The sequence below is a fragment of the Rhineura floridana genome, chromosome 2 (genome assembly GCF_030035675.1).
Source record: "Rhineura floridana isolate rRhiFlo1 chromosome 2, rRhiFlo1.hap2, whole genome shotgun sequence".
NCBI classification, from domain to species: domain Eukaryota; kingdom Metazoa; phylum Chordata; class Lepidosauria; order Squamata; family Rhineuridae; genus Rhineura; species Rhineura floridana.
Window position 1 is genome coordinate 168475155 of NC_084481.1, and position 16349 is coordinate 168491503.

The 16349-nt window shown below is 42.0% G+C and overlaps 1 protein-coding gene across 3 annotated transcripts in view; it reads left to right on the top strand.

Moving 5' to 3' along the window:
• The window catches only part of RPAP1 (RNA polymerase II associated protein 1), a 107051-nt gene that overhangs the window by 38112 nt on the left and 52590 nt on the right, over positions 1-16349 (top strand). For all 3 annotated transcript variants that reach the window (XM_061611375.1, XM_061611373.1, XM_061611374.1), the window contains 4 exons: positions 2938-3114; positions 3694-3930; positions 14357-14466; positions 16216-16314. In XM_061611375.1, the coding sequence (XP_061467359.1) occupies positions 2938-3114; positions 3694-3930; positions 14357-14466; positions 16216-16314 (623 nt within the window). The remainder of the gene's footprint in view (positions 1-2937; positions 3115-3693; positions 3931-14356; positions 14467-16215; positions 16315-16349) is intronic.

Consider the following 16349-nt stretch of genomic DNA (forward strand, 5'->3'; position numbering starts at 1 on the left):
GCAAAAAGCTGGCCTGGAATTGAGAATTATAAAGATACAAACGGATGAGAGATATCTAATCTGAGGAGAAAAATTTTGATTTATATGAACTTTTGAGTATTATATGTCTGGGACTATTTTTTCTGGTCTACTTCATTTTGACAAATCTGCTTGTTCTTTATGCCACTAACTATTTGGATGCTGTGAACTAAATTTGTTTTGCATTCTTGGACACATAAGAGATAAGGCAGTTTGTGCTGTCTACATTATGATGTCATCAGGTTTGGAATATTAACTCCTTTGTTGCTGGAAAAAGAAATAAATTGCTCTTTGCTTGGGAATAGTGCTATACTGGAAATTGAAGGGTTTTTTTTTTCTTGGTTTTAAAAATGACAATTAAGAAAGTGGCTGAGACCCTGGAAGTAAATATGTTTCAGAAAATAATGGATGAGATTGAGATAACGAAACAAGAACTTAGACATGGCAAACAAGAGAAGAAAATTGAATTTGGCAAAATGAAGCAGGAGCTGAAAGAAATAGGGGATTTTATGAGAGAGGAGGTTGATGAGATCAAACATATAACTAGACAAGCAATAGAAGAAGAAAGAAAAATTAAAGGGAAGATGCAAGTCCTGGAGATTGGAACAGATATATCAAATGTGGAACTGGAAAAAGATTTGGAGTTTATGGACCTTAGAGATAAAGATTACTGTTTGGAATTCAGCGTTGTCCCTGAAGAAATTGATGAAGATATCAGAGATAAAGCTATCAATGTTTCGAAAAAATTTCTGGACTGGAATGATGTGATGGAGCTTGAAATAGAGAAAATTTATAGAATTAATTACAGATATGTGACAATGGAAAAACTCTCAAGAGATGTGCTAGTGCATTTCGTAAAAAAGAGGAACAGAGATATGACTTTACGACAACATTTCAGTAACACATTCAGAAATATTTGTGAGGAAGAAAATTCCCATCAGACTCTTATTATATGACTATGACTATGACAGCAAGATTATTATGGATGCAAGGATGGAAGATGGAAGATGGAATTAACACTGATAATGGAAGAATGGCTATTGAAATTACTGGACCTAGCAGACTTGATGAGATGGATTAATCGACATGTTTTTTTGGAGAAAAATCGATGGATATATTTCTCAAGGACTGGAAACCTCTCTTTGACTTTTTGCGGAAAGAATAAAGTGATGTTAATGAGATTTGATGATTAATTAAGATAACTACTGGAGGAAAGTGATTTTGTAATATATTAAGAGACAGGTTTGTTATATATTATAGACCTATAACTGATCTGCGACAAATCGGAAGTCAACATTTTATTTTATTGTATTAGTTATTAATTTGTTTTTGTTTTGTTTTGTTTTGTTTTTTGAAACTTTGAATAAAAAAATTAATGGGGAAAAAAAAAAGATAGTGGTTGGGTTACATCAGTATATTGGCGGATAGCCTCAATAGGATTTCCAGTTGAATTCCTAGTAATGCAAGGGAGGAAAAAAGCAACAGATTTTGTAAGGCAACGTATAATGGATCTAGACTTTCATGAACTGCTGGCAGAGATTAATACCCAAAGAACAGCCTCCCTGTACTCAAGATTGGATGTAAGGAGCTCTCTACCCTTATATATAATAAAATTAACTTATCCAAAATGTCAGAGAACAATTACCTTGCTAAGAATGAACAGCTTTCCCTCAGCAGTTATCATGGGACAGTTCAGAGGGATCCCCTTGGGAGAACGCTGGCGTCAGTGTGGATGGTCAGCTGTGGAGACCTTGGAACAGAAATTCATACAGAAGTGGTAGGGGAACAAAATGGATTGGAGTGGAGAGGATATTTTAGTCTTCTTGCTGACAAGCCAGATCCATCAGATTATTTTTAATCTAGCCAGCTTTTTGGTAGCCATTCTGGCTATTATTATTATTATTAATAATAATAATAATGATAATAATAATGATAATAATAATATCCTGCCCTTCCTCCCAGCAGGAGCCCAGGGTGGCAAACAAAAACACTAAAAACATTAAAACATCATAAAAATAAACTTTAAAACACATTAAAACAAAACATTTTCAAAAATGTTACTTAAAAAAAGCTATCAAAACATCTCTTAAGATTAAAAACATTTTAAAAAAGAAAGTTTAAGAACATATTAAAAAGCAATTCCAACACAGAATTCTTTATTATAAGAGAATGGGCTGAATCTCATATGATTGACTGCCAACATGATTCAGAGCAATGAAAGTAGGGAGGTAAACCTGCCAATAGCGAGCTAAGAGTATTAAACTACATTATAGGCAATATTTTTTTTGTTATGTTTTACTGTCCTTTAGCATTGAGGGAGCATGGAGTTTTCAGAAGTGCTGTTTTTGTATTTTTGTTATTGTACAATTGATGGCCCTTGGCTAATGAATAAAGACTTTGTTTGAACCACTGAACAAGAGCACCCCATACAGCAACATTTTGGTGTACATCCCACTTGTTCTTATCTAAAGCCTGTTGCCACTCAGCCTCTCCTGGCTGTGACCCTCAAGGTTTCCTACCCCTTTTGTCCAGCTAAACTCCTCTTTCAGAACTGGAGCTTTAATAAAGGCAGCTCTGAAAAAGGCAGCTAGTGACTGGATAAGAAAGGAAAGTGGGTAGAGCATTGTGTTGCTTTCAGGCACAGTGGATTAGCTGTACACTACCACCTGAAGCACAACACAGCTTTCCAACCAGCACCTTTAAATTTTTCTTGATCGTAGATCTTTATCTTCAGGAGCTAAAGCAGAGCATTACAGAACTCTTGTATTTTTTGTGGCATTTCTTCCATAGGTGAGCCACTGATTTGTGAAAAACTGTAACTAGCTTATGTTGGATGCTGCTTTGTATTACTAAATCAGCTTTTGAGATAAATGGGTAAAGTATGTTGTCAGTTCTGCCCATAGTGTTCTTGGTTTCTAGATACGCCTGCTGGTAGTGTACACAGACAGTGGTCTCGTATTGTCACCGGGAAAGGTCTTGGAAGCCTGGCAGGTGAGCAAGAAGCCCAGAACATCCACAAGGAGAACTTGAGGAGGCTGCAATCCATGTCTCAAGAACAGATTTTGGAGGAGCAGAATCGACTGCTGGCTCAGATAGGTACGAACTGCTTGCTGACTTCCTTGGGTCCAGCCAAATACATGAGATGATAAAATTGCATATCTGTACACTGTATTCATTCATTTTTTTAAATCCCCCTTTATTTTTTACGGATTGGGGCAGTCTCCATCAGTTTTAAAAGCACAAACTGTAACATGAACTCTGTGTGAGAACACATTGTCCAAAGCCCTAAGGCCAACTTCAGACCCATAGAATAATTCCTTTGAATTGCTTTCATGTTTGAAGATTTCCTGTTGGCATGTTTAATTTATGCAGCAGATTTCACAACAGGCATGCAAACTGCAAAGCTGCTTCCACAGAGCTCATGGGTCTTCTGCTAGAGTTAGCTGTGTATATTAAATTTTTTTGACAATTCTTATGAGACATGAATGTGATCTTGTGTCTTTAATTTGCAAGGTGAAAAGCAGCCCTCTGTCTGAAGGCTAGTGGGTAGCCCTCTGCTGCAAATATGGTCAATCAATATATTTGACTCAAAGGACTGACACCCAAATCTTGAGCATAGCATCAAAGAGGAATATTAATGCTGTCAGTATTTTTTCACATTTTCATTGTTGTCAGATCCCAGTTTACTTGCGTTCTTAAAGTCACAATGTGATACCAAGACAACTCAGGATGAAGAAGGCAAAATGGAGCATGAAAGGCCAGGAAAGCTTACGCATCCAGAAATGCAGCCCAAACCCCAGTATGAAGAAGAAACAGTGAAAGCTCCTTTGTTACAGAAGCCAGAGATGGGAGAGGAGTCGGACACAGAGGGGTCCCTGAGGACTGCACCTGGTACTAGAATGGATTACACAGGTAATGTGTACATGTTCCTGCGATAGATAAGCAAAGCTGCCAAGTTTCCAGATAATATGGATGCTCATGTTTCCAGTTTTTTGTTCATTGCCCCAGTGACCAGGAATTCTCATGTCAAATTTGCCATCCAAATGGAAAAATTGCAATAATTTTGTTTTGACCTCCAAAACACGTTACAGAACCAGGAAGAGGCTGTTTTACCTGATCTGGCCTGTAGGGGAAAAAGGTTCAGCACAGTTTTGACATACTTTTCTTTGCTGTTAGTGCAGTACTACCTGGTGAGGGATTGTAGAGAAGAGAAAGTGTGGTAATTACAGATGCAGCTGCTGATGGGAGACATTTTGAATGGCACCTTCACTTTCACTTCTTGGCGGGCTGGGTGTCCTTTGGGAACAATCAATGTATTTAGGGTTTGTTTTGCTGCTGATTCATTCACAGTGTTATCTCTACTGTGCCAAATGGCAACCTTACCTGCTCCCTGTGAACATATGCACATTTCAGGGACATTTTTTAAAAGCCATTGTCCCTTTTGGCTTCAGCTATCTGCTTTTACTCTGAGACGACATCAGCCCTTTTCAATTTGCAAGTTGAATATGAGCCTGACTTTATCTCTTGATTCCCAGAAGTTTGAAGTTAATAATGGAGCTAGGTACTTCGGTAGAGGATATGTGCGAGTAGGGGAGCTGACTTATGAGACTGAGGAACTGGATAGACAAACAGGATAAGCAGTAGGAAGTTTTTTGGGATGCAGGGAAGTACGTTGGCAATTGGTCAAAAGAACCGCCTCTGTCAGTAGCTGCTTGTGCCGTGGAAGAAGTGAGTGAAGATAAGTTGGAACATGTTTTAGTTAGAAAATGGTGGCTGGACCAACAGAAGCTGCGGACATAACTGGGTTTCCTTCTGTAATGTTGCAGAGTTTGCTAAGGTCAGTGAGAAATTCCTGTGGCTTTTGGGAATGAGATTGGATGCAAAGCTGAGGGGCTCTTTCAAACTAGTACTTGCTGTGGACAGAAAGTCTTGGGTTGTGGATGAAGAAAGCAGATTTCTGTAGCTGCTTAAAGCTAGCTGGAGTCTTTCCAAGACAGATAAATCCTGTAGAATTTAAGGATCTTGTGTTTATATTTTCCTCAGCATGGATTACCTAGACTTAAAAGGTACACAGCTTGGATTACCAATTGATTGGTTGGCTATAGGGACTCCTACCTTCCATCTTCTTCAAACCATAGAAAGGGGGCTAATATGTATGTAGGAGGAAATACTGTGGTTGAGATGCTCAAATTAAAATTAAGTCCATAAGAACGACCAATGAACTCCTGTTAGAGCTTGCATTCCGCTGATGATAAGGATGAGGTTGCTGCAAGATCTTGTTGGATCAATACTCCCTGTGGTCTTGCCATGTCGTCGGATCAGTTTCCGTTTCCTGTACTTACGTGAACTTGCTAGTGGGTCCAGACTGTATACACCTGCAGACAGTTCTTACTGATGGACAGCCAGAAGCAGCACTCATCACTTTCCTTATCCCCAGACGACAAGGATGGTGTAAAAAATGAATTTGAGGTGGAATAAACCATGTCTGTGCCTCAGGGAGCTTACATTTACATTTTAGCAGTGATGGAACACAACAGAAGAATGAAAGGGAGAGAGAGAGCAGAGCATGAAGGGCTGAACATGAGTAAATGCCGTTAAATGTGTTTAAGGCTTTATGCCAGTTGTGAAGGAGACTCTTAGGGATCAAGCCAAAATCTTTGCGGCCTTTGTCTTGGTCAGTTTAAGGATTCTGTTCTTCAGCCCCTTGCCTCAGCCTTGCATTATGATAAAGCGCAGGTTTAGCTCAGGGGTAAGAGCATCTGCTGTGCATGCCGAAGGTGTTAAGTTCAGTCACCAGCATCTCCAAGTAGGGCTGAGAGAGACCCCTCTCTGAAATCCTAGAGAGTTGCTGCTAGTCAGCGTAGATAATCCTGAGCTAGATAGACCAGTGGCCTGACTCAGTGTAAGGAAGCTTTCTATACTCCCTTAAGCAGCCACAGAAGCAAATAAAGCTCACCATAGTGGCTCTCCGGGAGGACTCTTAACCTTCTTGGTTTTACTATGTTCCTGGGACTGCAAACACAAGGGGACTCTCAAGTATCTGGCAGGCCAAAATACATGGCCAGCGATGGGCTGTGTCTGGTCCTTTGGGTCACAACTTGCAGACCTGCTCTTTTGTAAGCTTTAATTGAAACTTGCCTGCTTGCAGTTTTTATGCCTTCTCTTTGCCTCCTTCCTTTTCTCCCATCTTGTTGCTTACCTCTCTTCTTGAGTGTTTTACCTCTCGCCCTCCCTGACCCCCACTCATTGTTGCGGTTTTCTTCTCTGATCCTTTGTTCTGCTATATTCTCTGGGTCTCACTGCCACGTGGAACCTGCTTAATGAGATCTTTGAATCGCTTTTGAATTTGAGCGGTGTGGTTTGGTGTGATAAGGGTGGTGTTTACTGGATTAGCACTTGCAGAAGAGCTGCTTCCCCTTTCTCTCCCCCCCCCCAGTTTTGCAATTTCTCCACCACATTTTCATCTTCTTTCCATTCCTTTCCTGCATCAAGTTTAATTTTTAGCAGGCGGATGCTAGAACAGTAGCTTGTAAGTTGTGCTACTTGAAGAGACATGTTGGATGATCCCTCTACACCAGGAGAAAAACTGTCCTTCAAGCCAAGCAGCCCTTAAAAATATGGAGAGGAGCAGATGATAGCAAAGGATTGATGAAATGGTATTTTGGGAAAGATGAAGTGAGGGTGCAGAGGGGAAAACAGACACTCATTCTGAGGGAAAGTAAAAGGTGCATTGAATCAAGAGAGGTGATTGTCCGTCTGGCGTCTTAGTATATTGCTGGAAAGAGAGGAGCTATTATGAAAAATCAATGGAACTTTTTAAGCCACCTGAGGTTATGCATGCAGCACATTGTGCCCAACAGGAGATGTAATGTTAATTTTGCATTTGCACTTAGCATTGAAAAGCTGCCACTGTTGATGCCAAGGAGTAAATTCATCATGAATTAACTAACAACAGCCATGATTCCAGAGGGAAGAAGGCAAGAATATTGCATCTCCTGCTTGGATTCTTCCAAACAAAAATTCATTCTTAATAAGATTGAAGGTTTTGGCTTAAGGTGTTGGACTATGACCTCGGAGACCAGGGTTCAAATCCCCACACAGCCATGAAGAGCACTGGATGACCTTGGGCCAGTCACTGCCTCTCAGCCTCATGAAAACCCTATTCATAGGGTCACCATAAGTCGGAATTGACTTGAAGGCAGTACATTTACATTATCTCAAGGTTCTGTATCCAGTCTCCTAGGTGGGACCAGCCCATGAGGTGGTGCACTGTGTTTTCTGCAGCTAGGGTTTGTTTTATTTATATCCCACCCTTTCTCCTAAGGAGTTTAAATCCCTATTGGGCTGTCCTTACCAGTGGAGAAGCAAAGTCTTTGGTTTTGGGAAGGACCCTAGATGAACCACATGGTTTGCATACAGAAGATCCTAGCCATGCTGGTTATGTTCAATTTCCATGGTTGGAGACAGTATGCCTCTGAATGCCCATTGCTGGGAATCACAAGTGGTGGGAGTGTTGTTCCACTTAGGTCCTGCTTGTGAGCTTCCCATCAGGATCTGGTTGGCCACTTAGAGAATAGGATGCTGGACTAGATGGACCATTGACCTGATCCAGCAGGGGTCTTTCTATGTTCTTATCCCAGCTTTAATCCCTGGCATCTTTCAGTTATAAGAACCTTGGTTTGCATGGTGACAGAAGACACTTCTGCCTGAGACTCTGGAGAATTACTGCCAGAATGGATAGGCCACAAGTTAGAAGGGCTAAAGTTGGGATTAGTGACAATTTAGCTTGAATGACAAACTTAAACGCTCAACTACAGTTAATCAGAAGCAGAAGCAAAAGGTTCTGATCTCTTTGCGGCTATACTGGAGAAGGAGGAGAAGCATGGGGCCAGAGGTGATATCAGCACCACCACCCATTTCTCTAGAGAGCTAGAAGCATTTTAGTCACACAACAACCCAGTGAACTAGATTGCTCTTGGAAGAGACTTGCCCAATGCCACCTAAAGATCTCCATGGACAAGCAGGATTTCAACCTCGCTTCCCCATGTGCATGCCCAACAGTTCTCTATGCTGTGCATCCTAAAAAGACATAACAATACAGGTGAGGAAGCTTGATAGAAACCTAAGTAATTTTCTGTGGTTAATGTTTGTAGGAGGCATTTCTCTGCAACAACATCCTCTTACTGTTCTTTATGCTGTAATGGCATAGGAGATGAGTCTGTTGCTGAATCTGAGTACAGGAAAACTAGAACTTTAGCAGATGTGGAGATTTGGCTTGGTGGGGGCCATGCTTGTAAAACAGTATGTAGGGGAGAGCCAAGCTGCAGGAAATGGCACTTAAGGCTGACTGTATGTTGCACACCCCAGTCTGAAAAACAAAGCATAAGTTTGGAAAGGTTCAGCTCATATTCACCATCTGGGCTGCCAGCTTGTGTTTCTGTAAAGGGGTTTCTCAGCAGTTGAACAATCTGCTGATAATCCTAGAATACATATCAGTCCTTTTTCCTGTTGACAAGAATGCAGTGCTAGTGTCTGGCGGTACACATTACTAATTTGACATGAAGCATGGTTTAATCAGCCTTCTCCATTTAGTGATTAATGGAGAGGGGAAAAACAAATACTCGATGAATTGCAAATACCAGAAGACTGCACCCTTCTGCTTCTTCCTGCTTCACACCCACGATCCTGGTGTACTCATTCTTCATTCCAACATTTCCTTAAAAAATAAAACTGAATATGTATTGAACTGAGTGTGGATTAGGCTGAATTGGTGAATTGTTTTTATGCCTGGTTAGGTAAGTTTGGGGTTGGTTCTTTGCTTTTTGTTGTGTGTTGGCATTGTGGAAATTATTTGGGCTCTTCTTTGCTCAAATGAGGAAGAGAAAGCAGCCCAACAGCTAGTCTCAAAGAAAGGGACAGCTTAATAGAGCCGTTGTCATCTGGGAAGTGTGCTGTAGAAGTTGCGAGTTGACAGAAATGAGGTTTTCACAGCTTGCCATTCTTTGGATCAGTGTTTTGGGTTTGTATAAATATTCCTTGAAATCTGAAGTTGGAGAATGTTCCACAGTCCAGGCCATGACAGGTGCTTTCACATGGCCACATTTTGGTTTATTTTCAATCCACGGTGGTCTCCTTATCTTGGATGTGGTGAAGTGGCTAGCCTTAGTGCTGACCCACATCTTGTTTAATAATAATAATGCTTAACATTGGTATAGTATTTTCAAGGGTTTGAATGCTTCACATTGCATTATCTAGTTGAAATCCTTACAACAACCCTGTACGGCAAATCAGTTGCAGTTGCCAGGGACTGAGGCTGAGAAAAGTAGCTTGCCTAATGCCACCTAATGAGTGTATGGCAGAGGCCAGAAGCAAACCATTCGAACTTCCTAATTCATAGTTCAGTCGCTTAGCTGTTATGCTACAATAGCTTTATTTTAAAACATATTCTTTAGTTCCTTTCCAACTAAAACACTCTCAAAGTGGCTTACCAAAATTGCTGTATTAAAATCACAGGGGGGGAAACTGATATAAAATACCCTATTAAAAACAGTGGGTGGCATCCAACAAACTCAAGGATTTCCATTTGCACAACAGAATTCCTCTGTCCCACCTGTGTGCCTCCTAAATCTGTTCTGGTTTTTTTCCCTGTAACCCATTGGAGCAGATTTGGGGAGTGGAGAGGGGGAGAAGATCTGTATTAGAGTGTGTATAAAGCCTTACACGGTGTGGGACCGCAATACCTTGTGGAACGCCTCTCCCGCTATGAACCTACCCGCTCACTTCATTCAGTATCTAAGGCCCTCCTCCGGGTACCAACTCACCAGGATGCCCGGAGGACTGTTACTAGAACTAGGGCCTTTTCTGTGGTGGCCCCTGAATTATGGAACAGCTTACTGGAGGAAATACACCTGGCGCCTACGGTTCTTTCTTTTAGGCGCCAGATTAAGACCTGGCTGTACTCCCAGGCATTTTAATGTTCAATGTTTTATGTTTAATGTTTTAGTTTAATGTGTTCCTTTCTGTTACTGATTTTATTCTATATTGTATTTTAATCTCGTTTTGTACACCGCCCAGAGAGCTATTAGCTATGGGCGGTCTAGAAATGAAATAAATAAATAAATAATACATAAACGCACATGATCTCTAAAACCTTAGATTTTAGCTGGTGCATTTTATTGTATGTATGTATATATCTGTGTGTGTGTGTGTGTGTATATATATATATATATATATTGTATGTTAGCAGCTGATGAAGGCGGAAGCTGAAACGTTTTGTTAATATAATAAAAACCGCTGTTTGGTTAATCACAATTATGTTCAGATAGAGAGAGAGAGGGAGGGAGGGAGAGAGGGAGGGGGGGAGGGGGAGGGGGAGGGGGGAGGGAGGGAGGGAGGGAGAGAGAATACAGCCACAAAAGTGGCTGTATACAATAGTCAGTGTGGATTTTTCACATTCCACAATGTTGAATGGAAAATATTTCCACGTGCCATTCTGAACCTTCCCATAAGCTCATTTTCAAACAATACCTTACAAAACGTATAGTCCTGAACTCAGGAATGCTTGCTTAACAACCCTCTAAATTTTCAAGGTCATAAACAAAACAATCAGAGAGAATCAAGAGTTCAAAGTGTAAAAAGAGAGAGAGAAAAACTAGACCCCTTTTGGACTTTTTTCTGACAGAGTTCTCATAATTCGTTGAAATTCATTAAAAATCAGCCATGTTCACAGAGTACCTGTAATCCTATTACTGACCGTGCCCCATACTCTGACCTCCATCTTTTGCAGTTGAAAAGTTAAAAAAAAATGCCTGGCTGATTTTAAATTAATTTAAGGAATTTTTGCTTCAACTCAATGATAATGTTGGGCATGCTCAGTAAGAACCAACTGTCAGTGTTCTAAAAGCCAGATTCCCAGCTGCTGGGCTTGCCTAATAAGGGGGCCACACGCACACCAGACTTTAATTTCACATGAGACAGTCATGGCTTCCCCCAAAGAGTCCTGGGAAGTGTAGTTTGTGAAGGGTGCAGGAAGCTCATATTCCCCTGACAGAGCTCCAGTGGCTAGAGTGGTTTAACAGTCAGCCGCTCTGATTGAAGCTCTGTGAGGGGAACAGGGCATCTCCTAGCAACTCTCAGCACCCTTCACTAACTACACTTCCCAGGATTCTTTGGCAGAAGCCATGACTGTCTACAGCGAAATAAAGGTCTGGTGTGGATGTGGCCAGGAACAGCTTTGGTTTAAATTTGGGTGGGAGGCTACATGTACCTGCTAAACAGGTTGGGAAAACCATGAAAAAGAATGATACTGTTCACAATGTTTTCCTTTTGGAGAGGAAAGGGGCTTCCCCTCTACCCAGTGCCCACCCACCCAATCTCTTCCCCTACCTCTCCCTTCCCCTTCCTGTCCTCCCCTCCCCAGGTCTGTTTCGCCTATCCTAAGCATCATTGCACAGGAGTAAATCCCACTGAACTCAAAAAGCATGCAAATGATCAAACCTGCCCTCCCTTCCTTCTCCCTCCTATCCCCTGTCTCTTGACCCTTCCCTCTCCCTCCCTTCACCCCTCTCTTCCCCTCCCCATCCCCTTCCAATCCCCTCCTTCCCCCTCGTCCTCCCCCATGGTTAGTTTTACCTATCCTAGGACTATGAGCTGGGAGACCAGGGTTCAAGTCCCCACACAGCCATGAAGCTCACTGGGTGATCTTGGGCCAGTCACTGCCTCTCAGGCTCAGAGGAACGCAATGGTAAACCACCTCTGAATACCACTTACCATGAAAACACTATTCATAGGGTTGCCATAAGTCGGGATTGACTTGAAGGCAGTCCATTTCATCTGCAAGCATGATTGTACGGGAGTAAATCCCATTGAACTCTAAGTATGCAAATGATCAAACCTGCCCTCCTCCTCCCCCCCATCACCGATTTGCTCCTTCTTTCCCCCTTCCTTCACCCCTCTCCTCTCCTCTCCTCTCCCCTTCCAATTCCCTCCTTCCCCCTCCCACTCCTTCTGCTCCCTCTTCTTAGTTCCCTCTACTCTCCCCTCCCGCTCCTCCTCCCCCATGGTCAGTTTTACCTATCTTAGCCATGACTGCACAGGAGTAAATCCCGTTGAACTGAATAAGCATGCAAATGATCAGACCTGCCTTTCCCCTCCTTCCCCTCTCCTCCCCTTCCTCCTCCTTTCTTCTTCCTCTCCTTCCCTCTTCCTTCTTCCTCCTCCCCTGTCCACTCCAAGCTTTCCTCCCCATGGTCAGTTTTGCCTATCCTAAACATGATTGCACGGGAGCAAATCCCATTGAACTCAATAAGCATGCAAATGATCAATCCACTCAGGAAACTTGCACAGGCTCCCATTTCTTACCTCCCAGACTAAAAAGCAGGGAAATTCATTAATAGGCAAAAAACAAGATCAGCATAGCACATGTCTTGTTTTCGTTATTTGGGATGATTGCAGGTGTTGCCACCACTCACCATATGCTCAGAGGCACATGTTACTATATTATTCCAAGCTACACAGGAAGTGGATTGGACTGTGAAAGACCAACCCAAATTGTGTTTGCATTGTGACAAATTTGTAGGGCAGTACAATATTTCAGAGAGGAGGTCAGATCTCCTGCTCCCCTGGTGCATTCATTATAGCTGCCCAATTTCCTTGCTTTTTAAAGTTTGATAGAGATATCTATGGACTATAGGTACATTCTTAAACAGCAAGGTTTTTTGCCTGTTAGTGAATAAAGTTTTTACTTGTTGGTGGAAGGAGAACTGGGACTATATGCCTGGATTCTACAGCACACATTGCAAACACTTCAAAAAGATTGCTTATGGTAACAATATTAAGGTTGCAGTTCTATATACCAGGATGGCTAACCTTTTTTTGGTGCAAGGGTCACGCTCACTGTTGACCAATCCTCTGAGAACCATATTCCAGCTGTGGGTGTGGTTAAAGTGAAAGTAGGTGTGGTCAAACCACTTTGTCTATCTTGCATACACACGCAAATTGGTGCACACAGGGATCTGCTAATCCCTACACAATAGCTCAGGAGTGTGTGTGTGATATTTTTCTTCCTCATTATAGTGCTGAACTGGGTGAAGAGTAACCTCTCTGCCCAGCCCTCCCAGCTCAGTGCGGCCTCCGCTCCTCTGCTGACCTTTCCATCAGTGATGGCAGCAAAATTGGTATTTGCAACCTGTCTTTGACGTGTTAGCAATGGTGATGTGCAAAAGGGAGGAGAGGCACCTTGTCCAGTACCAATCTCATCTACCCTGCCAGTTGTGATTCCACCAGTAAATTTGGGCTGGTGAGCCATGGCAAATGGCTTGGCAGGCTGGCTCAGGCCTGTGGGCTGCTGGTTCACATACCTGGGAGTAAGACCCATTGAAGGGCTTACTTCTGAGTAGACTTGTGTAGGATTGCATGGTAAAACAGCATCTGGGCATATAAAACAGCATTCAGACAACTGCTTCATCATGTCTGTATTCCAAAAATAAATAATAAGAAATGATTGAAAATAAAGTGGTTGTGTGAATTAGCCCTTATAATTTTACTAGAGCTTTGTTTAACTTGATTTGAATGCTTACTCCATTACTGCTTCTGAACCCTGTTGTCCTGGGACAACATTCCAGAGATAACTCAGAAGATTTATCTCAAGAGGTTATGAAGGTGCTAATAGTTTCTTTCCATTTCCTGCCTAGTCTATAATTCAAAATAATTGATCTCCTTGATATTCAAGCTATTTAAAGACTTTTTGGCTATGCTCATAGTCTCCTAGTTAGTTGTTGCGGCTGAGCCAAGATGTCTGTATAATTAGTTAATTTTTCTTATAGTTTCTGGATTGCCCTTTTTGGGAGGCTCAGAATTCTAAATATTATTGCTAGTGAGATTGTAACAATGGAACCCTCTGAACTTCCTTTTTAACACCCTTCGTTTCCCAGATTATCTGTTTTTTCTCCTCAGTATCTTTGTTTTGAGATCCTTTTCTTACAGCTGTTGCAGTTTCAATCATTAGTCTCATTTTATTTTCTGCTCTTGATTTTCTAATCTCATTGTATTTGTTCCACATCCAAGTTGGTATTCAGCTCGTCTTCATGTTGTCTGTGAATTTCATTAAAGGCGCCATCCACTTGCCTTCTCTAGATCTCATGGAAGATTAAACCATCATGGACTTTTGACGTTTGTGTATTGACGATGAGTCAAATTTGGATTTTCCCCCCTCTTTGTTGTGCCATGAAAGAGGTATTTGATGCACTTTTTCAAAGCCACAAATGTTGGCAAAGTAAGTGATGTGTGCTCTACTTTCATGCCCAGGAATAATAATATTAGTTTTTGTCTTTCTAAAAAGACCTTCCAGTGAAGCCTCAGAAAGAGTGGCTCCACATGGACAATGTAGAGTTTGAGAAGTTGCAGTGGATGAAGGATCTCCCTGAGCTTCGGCAGAAGAAAACAAAAAAGGTTGGAAGAATATAATGCAATCCTTCTTTCTTGCTTTCAAAAGATCTTTCCCTAGAACCAGGGGTAGGGAACCTTTGTCAGCCTGAGGGCCACATTCCCTCATTGGTAACTTTCCAGGGGCCACATGCCAGTGATGGGTGGGACCAGAGGCAAAAAGTGAGTAGAGCAATGCATGCGACTCTTGCCTTTGTTAACAATAAGTTACATTCCAGCCATGAAAAGTCAGAGGTTTCTACACATACACACACAGGGCCCTCTCTATCCTCCTTCCAGGCAACCAAGAGGCATTATCACAGGTCAAGGACACATTCCAGCCTGGCAAACGCACTCAAGGAGAGTGTGGCTTGTGAAGAATCCTGAGGGCCAAATCGAGAGGCCTGCAGGGCTACATTTGGCTTCTGAGCCTAGGTTCCCCACACCTGTCCTAGGACATGTGGTCAGCAGATAATTGCAAAAGTTTTATTTAACAGTTTATATACCGCTTGATTGTAACAAAACCTCTAAGTGGCTTACAAGAAATATTAAAATTATCAATGAAAACAGTTAAAAACAAGTAATTAAAAGGCAATTGCAATCAGCAGTAAACTGAAAAGAGATTAGAACACAACAATCTTTATGTGTCTGGATAGGGTTGCCTAAACAAAAATGTTTTGAGCAGGCACCAAAAAGAATGCAGCAAAGGCACCTATCTGATGCCAACAGGCAGGAAGTTACAAAGCGTAGATACTGCCACACTAAAAGAACAGAGCAGAACAAGTATGGGGCACCTGTAACAGGACCAGTTCTGCAGATCAAAGTGGTTGAGTGGGCACATATGGGGTAAGGTGGTCCCACAAGTAAACTGATCTCAAGCTGTTAAGGGATTTATATACCAACTTGACCTTGGCTCAGTAACAAATCGGCAACCAGAGCAGATGTCTGAGCAGAGATGTTCTATGTTGACAGGATCCCACTTCTTCTTGGAATATGTGGTTCAACTCAAACTGGTCGGTTGGGACTGCATGGGATTAAAAAGGGTAGCTATAGAGGAGACCTCCTGATTGCTAGGCTAATACCTATCCTTTGATCAACTGCTGACTCTGCCTTCCTGCTAGACTGATATGCTTAGGATGTTGACCACATCTTCCGGTCTCCTTCCTTCCTTTCTCTTGAGAGGGAGAGCAGACATATTTTCTTTGTCTCTCCCTCTCCTCCAAGCATGACAGCAAACACTAGGCTTCGTGTTTGCCTCTCCAACTTAGCTAGTTAGCTAGATGTAGAACTCTTTCCTATCAAGTATATTTCCAGAATAAAGTAGTTATTTCTTATTTTAAAGCTTAAAGTCTCTGACTAATTTGCAGGGAAGGTGTAATCTTTAGCAAAGATTCAAATACACAAAGCTCATTCAGACGCTCAAATACCTAATTTTGGTACTCTGCAACGCTTCTGTCACTGATTGTGTTGCATCATTCTGCCCTAACTGTAGTTTCCACGTCAAGAGCAAGGGAAGCCCCACATAGCGTGCATTACAGTAATCCAGTCATGAAGTCATCAGTGCCTGAATTACTGTGGTCAGGGTATCCCAGTCCAGGAATGGTTGTTCCAGGCACAGCTGGTAAAAGGCGCTTCTAGCCACTGAGGCTACCTGGACTTGTATAATAGGGTTAAGAGGTCTAAATCCTACTAGATAAGAGCAACTAAGTTTGTGAATAGCTGGATGACATGGCAGGCAATAAAGATAATCTTTTTATTTGTTTCTTTTCCCAATAGGGAATGCAGGCACGCTTCAGTCTGAAGGGAGAACTTGTTCCCCCAGATAAAGACCTCCCTACATATCTGGGCTTACATCACCATGGAGAGGAAGCAGAAGTAAGGAAAGAATAGACTTGAACACAGGAGCGTGT